The sequence below is a fragment of the Merops nubicus genome, unplaced genomic scaffold (assembly GCF_000691845.1).
Source record: "Merops nubicus isolate BGI_N331 unplaced genomic scaffold, ASM69184v1 scaffold13159, whole genome shotgun sequence".
Classification (NCBI taxonomy): Eukaryota; Metazoa; Chordata; class Aves; order Coraciiformes; family Meropidae; genus Merops; species Merops nubicus.
Genome location: NW_008630263.1, coordinates 22,189 through 30,102, shown reverse-complemented (window position 1 = coordinate 30,102; position 7,914 = coordinate 22,189). Strand labels below are relative to the sequence as shown.

General features: G+C 51.9%; 1 protein-coding gene across 1 annotated transcript; it reads left to right on the top strand.

Annotated features, from left to right (window-relative positions):
* Positions 1 to 193: 193 nt before the first annotated feature.
* NSDHL (NAD(P) dependent steroid dehydrogenase-like) lies at positions 194 to 7,708 on the top strand. Its single transcript, XM_008947237.1, has 7 exons — positions 194 to 247; positions 1,263 to 1,424; positions 2,737 to 2,883; positions 3,766 to 3,894; positions 5,380 to 5,522; positions 6,593 to 6,695; positions 7,359 to 7,708. The coding sequence occupies exons 1-7, from the start codon at positions 227 to 229 to the stop codon at positions 7,695 to 7,697; spliced, it is 1,044 nt and encodes a 347-aa protein (XP_008945485.1). The 5' UTR covers positions 194 to 226; the 3' UTR covers positions 7,698 to 7,708.
* The last annotated feature ends 206 nt before the right edge of the window (positions 7,709 to 7,914 follow it).

The following is a 7,914-nucleotide window of genomic DNA, read 5'->3' as shown; positions in this document are numbered from 1 at the left end:
ATCCTGGGCTCAGTTTTGGGCCCTTCAAGAAGGAAATTGGGTTAAAAAAAAACCTTCTCAGGACATAGACTCCTGGGAGATGTCCCCACTGGGCCCTGTCTGCTGCAAACCTTGATTTCTGTGGCTAGAAAAGTGGGGGTTTTTTAATAAAAAGTTTGTTTTCTGTGAATTAAAACAATATTCTCCTATTTTAAAGGCATCTTGTTGACACTGAGTTACCTGAGAAATGGCCACACGCCTCAGATCGGTGAGTGGGGGGCTCAGGTGAAGATTTATCCTGCAGGAATCTGTTTTCCTAGCTCCTGGAAGCACAGGATCAGCAGGTGCCTCTTCTGAAGGTTGCTAGGCAAGACACGAGGCTGTTCCTTCATCACAGAATCCTTCAGGTTGGAAAAGGCCTCTGAGGTCATCACCCCAGCACTGCTGTGACCACTAAACCATGGCCCAGCTCACACCAACTCCAGGGGGTGCTGGCAGGTGACAAGATGATTTCCCAAGGCATCTTTGCTGCTCTTAGCTCCCTAGAGATCCAAAAATGCTCCAGTGGCTTTGTCAGTGCTCCCACATTCATTGGTCTGGAGATTTAGATACTCCAGGGTCATTTCTACTTCCCTGATAGGGTTGTAGTGCAGAAAAAGGCCCAGCTGAGATCCCTGAGGGCACCACTTTAGCTCAGAGGGTGTTGGGCCATCCCTTTTATGATTTCTGTTGCATGATGGTTCTTCTCATAGAGAAATTTTTACCTCCTAAACCATTTTCTCACTAATTCCCATGAAACTCACAGGGTGGGGAGTGAGTCTCAGGCATTTTAGGAACAAAGAAACAGAACCCCTGAGGTAGGGCTGTGGGGGAGAGGGTCATAATTCATGTCCCCAGCTGAGTGTAACCCTGCAGTGACCCTTGTCAGTGGTGCCCAGGGACAGGCCAAGGGGCAACGGGCACCAACTGGAACCCAGGAGGTGCCACCTGAGCAGGAGGAGAAACTTCTCTGCTGGGAGGGTGCAGAGCCTGGAGCAGCTGCCCAGAGAGGCTGTGGAGTCTCCTGCTCTGGAGAGATCCCAAACCCTCCTGGCTGTGACCCTGGGCACCCTGCTGGGGGGGAGCTGCTGGAGCAGGGGTGGTGGGAGGAGATGATCTCCAGAGGTCCCTCCCAACCCCACCACGCTGGGATTTGGGATTCTGTGGTCTGAGGAAGGTGGGGCTGGGTCCCGTGTGTGTTCTGCCGGGCTGTGGCTGCTCACTGGATGCTTCTCCCCCTGCAGGCTGCTAAGCAGTGCACGGTGATCGGCGGGTCGGGGTTCCTGGGCCAGCACCTGGTGGAGCAGCTCCTGGAGAAGGGCTACAGAGTCAACGTGTTTGACCTCCAGAAGAGACTGGAGAGTGACAGAGTGCAGTTCTTCCTGGGGGACCTCTGTGACAAAGAGGTACAGACACACCTCAGTGCCTGGAGAGAAAGGATGTCTGCTTGAATGAACACTGAGACAGCTCAGAGAGCTTTGCCTGGAGCACTAGGTCTGGAGCCCAAGTGTGGGGAGGAGCAGCTGAGGGAGCTGGGGGTGCTGAGCCTGGAGCAAAGGAGGCTCAGGGGCGACCTTCTGGCTCTGCACAGCTCCTGACAGGAGCCTGGAGCCAGGGGGGGGTCGGGCTCTGCTCCCAAGGGACAGGACAAGAGGAAAGGGCCTCAAGTTGCCCCAGGGGAGGTTGAGGTTGGCCCTGAGGAACAATTTCTTGCCCTGGAGGGTTGCCCAGGGCGGTGCCAGGCTGCCCAGGGCAGTGGTGGAGTCCCCACCCCTGGAGGGGGTTCCAAGCCGTGGAGATGTGGGGTGAGGGACACGGGGCAGTGGGGACCTGGCAGGGATGGGGGATGGTTGGACTTGATGGCCCTGAAGGTCTCAGCCAACCAGAAGGATTCTGATTGTGGGTTCTGTGGTTGCAGAGCCCCTGAGGGCACTGCCCTGGCTCTGAGGGGGGTGCAGCTATGCCCCAGTTCCCTGGGAACTCAGCAGCCTGAGCTGTTTTCTGTGGAACCCTCCCCTAGAACATTCAGAGAGCCTTGACATCTGCCTGAAGCTGGGCAGGACTTGTTTCTGGGGGGTGATTTGCATGACAGTTAACTGAGATCTCCACTCTAATTACACCCCCAGGGGTAACTGCTCCTGGGTGCTCTCCTGGCTGTGCTCAGCTGCAGGAGGAGAGCAGAAGGCAGCTGTTCCTCACAGCTGAGGGACACTGGGGCCTCCTGCCTTGGCTCAGTGATGTGTGTGAGCCTCAGAGAAACCTTTGTGTGTCCTGTGAGGAGAGGTGTCCCCACCAGCAGGAAGGAAGCTCTGTCTGGGAGCTGTGTGAGGCAGCACAGACAGTGCTGAGGGGCTCTGCTGGCTGCCAGCCCTGCTGGGCCTCCTCACTCCTTTCTCCAGGGAGTTTTCAGCCTCATTCCTGCACCTGAGACTGCTGCAATTACTCAAATGTAGGTAGCCTGCAGGTCTCAGGAGGTTCTCAGGGTCTGCTCTGGGAAGGGGAGATGCTGTAGGTCTTGCCTAGCAGGGAGGAGAGGCCATGGTGAAGATCCTGGGCACAAATCCTCTCCCAGCTGCTCACCTTCTGTGAAGGGAAGATGATTTGATATGGAGCAGTTGTTGCCATGAGAAGAAGAGCTGTGGTTCATCCCCTCCCTGCCCCTTTTCTCCTGAGAGGACCCTGCTGCAGTGGCTCCAGGGCTGTTGCTGTCTCTTCCAGGCTCTGCTCCCAGCCCTGAGAGGCTCCTGGGTGGTGTTCCACTGTGCCTCCCCAGCCCCTTCCAGTGACAACAGGGAACTCTTCTACCAGGTGAACTTCCTGGGGACCAAAGCAGTCATTGAAGCCTGCAAAGAAGCTGGAGTGCAGGTAAGGGTGGAGAAAACCCCCTGGAGGCTGTAAGGTGCTGGTGTGACCTTAGGAGGAGCACAGCATGGAGCAATTCCAGGCTGGTTGGATAGAGGTCTTGAGATAATCTGTGAAAATTAGTAGAGGAGACACTCTTGGTCTCCTCCTTAGTGGCTGCTGTGAGCTCAGTCCATGCCTACCCCAGAAAAGCTGCAGGAACACACAGAGGAAACCTGAAATCTCACTGCAGGGAAAGCAGCCAGTGAAATGTGTCCTCCCAGAGGGGTGGATTCTGCCCTGCTGGGATGAGGGGACAGCTCAAGCAGCAGCTTCCCCAGCAGCAGGAGTCCTGGTGGCACCTGCTGCCTGTGGGAATGCTCTGAGCTGTGCTGCCAGCTTGGGGCCATTTGCTTTAGGAAGTCATTTATCCCCCCAAAAAAAAGAGCCAGAGGAAACAGGGCAAGGTTGTGGGTTTTTGTTTGAATCCACTAGGATGTGTTTTCATCCCAGATGAGAATTCCTTTTGGGTTTAATCTGCCATGAAACTTGTCATCCAGGTGAGCAAATCCATTGTTAAGAAAAAACCCCCCACACTTGTGGAAGGTTAAGGGCTAAAATGTGCTGAGTGGCACTCAGATTTTCCTGGAGATGTCTTCCCTTGGGTGCCTGTTCAGGTGTTTGAATCTCTTCTGAGAAACTCTAAACAATGTGACAGAGTCAATGAAAAGAGTGGGGCTTTTCCTACCTGCAGTTTCAGGTGGTTTTCCTCTTGGCCTGTGTTCTTCTAGGCTTTATTATCTGTAGGATCAGTGGATTAAACATAATTATTGCCTTTACTCTAAATAACGACCCTTTTGTCATTTTTTATCTATAATCAGCTGTTTTCTTTCACCCCTGTTGCAGAAACTGGTGTTAACTAGCAGTGCCAGTGTGGTTTTTGAGGGCACAGACATAAAAAATGGATCAGAAGATCTCCCTTATGCAAGAAAACCCATCGACTACTACACAGAGACCAAGATCCTCCAGGAGAAGGTATTTGGCACCCTAGGTTCTTTTTTTGATGCTTAAAACTGCCCTTCTAAAAGCAGGATGTGGTCCAGGGGGTGCAACAGGCTCCTTGAGGCTGAAGAGATCTCTGTGGTTCTCCAGAGTTTCTCTTGCCTTAAGAAGTGTCTCATTCTGCCCAGTCACTCCTGTGGAGTGGTGCCTGCCAGAGCTTTGAGTAGAACTGAGGAAATTCCCTCCTTTGGCCCAAATCTCTCTGATTTTTGGCTAGTGGGCTGCAGATTTGTTCTCTCAGAGAGCAGCCTGGCAGGCAGCTGCTGCCTGGGTCCCTCCTGGGTGACCTGCACCCTTTTCCCAAGGCACAATTTCCAAGCAGCTCTCCACCACTCCAAACCCTCCAGGACTCAGCTGGGGCTTCATGGCTGGGGGTCCTGCTTTGACTGGGGTGGAATCCTGGGCCAGCCACACTCTGCAGCCTGGGAGCAGCTGCCAGGAGAGGAATTTGGGAGGCAGGGCAGCTGATCTGAGTTGGCTCCAGGGGTAGCTCAGACCAGAAGCATCACCCTCATTAGAAAGGGGGGAAGTTTGCTGAAGGTGGGGGCTCTTTTCCCTCACCCCTGGAGGGATTCCCTCAGCATCCTGCTCCTGAGGACTCTGCTTTCTGCTGTGTTGTGACCATCTGCTGGCTGAGCTGAGGGTGACTTGGTGTGTGTTTTATCTTGCTGTCAGCATTGATGCTAATTTGGCTGTCCTGTTAAATCCATTTTCATTTCAACCCCACTTCTCTGCTCCTTTTCCCAATCCCTCTTCTCTGCTCTGGAGATGGGCTGAACAGAGACACTGGTGAGGCTGCAGCAGTGTGTTTACTCAGTAAAAGGAGAACTGGATGAAACCAGGGTGTAAATGGCTGGAGGAGTTGATTTAAATCATGTGCTGCAGTGTAAAGGTTCTTTCTGAAGAATAAGAACTGACAGAGATCTGCTCCAGGGTTTTGGGGATGCAGTATTTGGGGTTTAAATACTGTGTGACTGATTTATATTTTTTTTTTATTTAAAACCAAGCATTTTTTTTCAACCTTCTTCCAATGTCTTGAATTTCAGTCGTGGAAAGAAGCTGAGCATGGAGAATTTGGACTGGCTTCTGTCCTGAAGCTAGCAAAGGGGGGGTTTTAGCCTTTAAAGACTTTTTCTTATGTTCCTTGAAGAGAGCTTAGCTGAAAACACACCAGGAACCCATCTTTTCCTGCACAAGTGCAAGCACTTTGGGGTAAAGTGGAAGCTTAGGAGCAGCAATCAAGTGTAGCCCAGTCTGCTTGTGATCAGTGTTTATTTGTTTGTGTTTTCCTTGGATATCCAACAGACAATCCAGCAGGAATTCTCCCACTGATGCCTTCCTGAGGAAACAGGGGAGCACCCACCTCCTTTAAGGATGAGTTAGGAAGGGATTCCTAACCTGTGATCTCCTCTGGGGCCATTCCCCCCTGATTTTGGTGTTCTTTTTTCCCCCCTACAGGAGGTGCTGAGTGCAAACGACCCAGACAACAATTTCCTCACTGCTGCCATTCGTCCCCATGGGATCTTTGGTCCTAGAGACCCTCAGCTGGTTCCTATCCTCATCCAAGCAGCCAAGAGTGGCAAAATGAAGTTCATAATTGGGTGAGCCAGGCTAATTCATTCCCTAGCTTTGGTTAAAAGTGCTGCTGAAGCTGCAAAGGCCCTTTTGGAAGGGAAAGATGTTGAATCAGTGGCATGGAAAAAAAAAAACCATAATTTTTTCACTTGTGATTCAGGGTTCTTGTTTTAAAAACCCTTCTGTGTGAGGGACTTGTGCACCTAGGTCAGTGTTTGTGGTGCTAAAAAGATCAGTGGAAAAAGCTGGCAGAGCTTGAGCTGTCTTGCCTTGTCCAAAAAACTCTCCTTTGAAAAGTGAGAGAGCTCAGATGAATTGAATTAATCTATCCTTGGAGTTTTTGACTCCATCTCTCAGGCTGATCTGTGAGCAGCCAAGCTACCCAAGGCTCCCACTTGGTGTGAGGCTGTGTCCTCCTTGGCTGAGTTCACTCTACAGAGCTGTAGATCCCTTCCAGGAAAGCCCCTGAAACAGCCTTTGGAAATGATCCTTTCTCAGAGTGCTGGATTGCAGCAATACTTTTCATTTTTAGGGCCAAATGGAGTGGGGAGATGGTTTTGTAACAAACTTTGCTTGAGCTGGGCTCTTGAAAGTGATGTGTGGATTCCTTTTCAGTATGTAGAAAGAGATTTCACACTGTGGGGTGGGTTAAAACTGCCCCAGCTGGGGCTGAAGTTGCCTCAGTGAGGGTGTAAGTTAGAATTTCATGAGCCAGGAAATTCCTCCTTGAAAGCCTTAAGTGACTTTCTTTATACTAGTTACCACTCTGCTCCTGTCTGTTCTGCTTCTGTGGATCACTCTGCTGAGTCTGAGACCTGTAGGATCAGCAGCACTGAAACTCAGCCACTTGGGAGGTTTAAAAATGCTGCTGTAACAGGAATGGAAACTTGGAGGGCCCTGGTAAGAGCTGAGACAAGAACAGCTCTTCCTTTGTGTCCAGAGTGAGCAGTGACAGGGTCAGAGAAGAAGCTGCAGCACAAGAGAGGGAGAGAAAACTTGGAATAAATAGATCTTGTGTGGAAACCCTTCCTCTTGCCACAAGCAGATTTCCAGCCTAGCTTGCCAGAGGGGTCAACATCTTCCTTCTGCTCTGCAGGGATGGGAAGAACTTGGTGGACTTCACCTATGTGGAAAACGTGGTCCATGGACACATCCTGGCTGCAGAGAATCTCCAGAAGGGCTCTCCCCTGTGTGGGAAGGTAAGGAGGGGTCTGGGGAAGGGGAGTGGGTGTCCCCTGGACCAGCCTCACTTGGCTTCTGCTCTGTAACTCGTGCTGACTTTTCTCTCTGTGGAACATCCCTCTGGGAGACAACAGAGTGGGACCAGGGCACACAAAAGGGTTGGTTGGGTTTTCTCTCTCTCTGTGGGCACAAGGGATGGTTACTGGCCTGGAGACCATTGTTTGCAACCACACAGGCATCAAGTTGCACCAGGGGAGCTTTAGTTTTGAGGAAAAATGTCTTCCCAAAAGGTTTGTCCAGGGCAGGGGTGGAGCCCCCACCCCTGGAGGGGTTCCCAAGCCCTGGAGATGTGGTGGGGCAGTGGGGACCTGGGGGATGGTTGGACTTTTACAGGTGTCTGTGGCACCCCCATGCTCTGGGCATGCACTGGGGGGTGTTGAGCTTCTTTGCCTTGTGTTGTGTCATTCCTTTTGAGCATTTCTGAGTGGTGTGAGCCTGTGGAGTGTCAGGAGTAGCCAGATTTCATAGTCAAGGAGAGGTTTGTTGCCTCAGAGAGGTGGTCAGTGCAAAGCAGTGTCTCATGGCAACGTGTCCTCAGCATGAACACGAGCTGGGCCAGCCCAGGGACAACCTGAAAGCCACGATGTCCTTACCTGGCTCTTTGTCTTCCTCTCTTCCAGGCTTTCCATATCACAAATGATGAACCAGTTCCTTTCTGGGCTTTCCTGTCCCGCATCTTGACTGGCCTGAACTACGACCCCCCCAAGTACCACATCCCCTACTGGCTGGCCTATCACCTGGCCCTCATCCTGTCCCTGGTGCTGTGGCTCCTCAGTCCCCTGGTCACCATCAAGGCCACCTTTACCCCCATGAGGGTGGCTTTGGCTGGGACCTTTCACTATTACAGCTGTGAAAGGGCCAAAAGGGACATGGGCTACAAGCCAGTGGTGAGCCTGGATGAGGCCATAGCCAGGACTCTGCAGAGCTACCCCCACCTACGTCGGGCTGAGAGCTCCTAGATGGATTTCTTTGGGCTTTTTTTTCTCCTCCCCTACTTGATTTTTGTCATTCCTTGGGCATCTTCATGTGAACACTGAAGCCAGTTTCTCCAACCCTCTGGAACGGGCGTTTTTCCCCAAGTCCCCTTTCCTCACCCTTCTCAAGGCTTCATCTGGGTTGGAAAAAACCCCTCGTAGGAGCTGTGCTGACAGTTCTGTCCCTGGATGGGACTTCTTG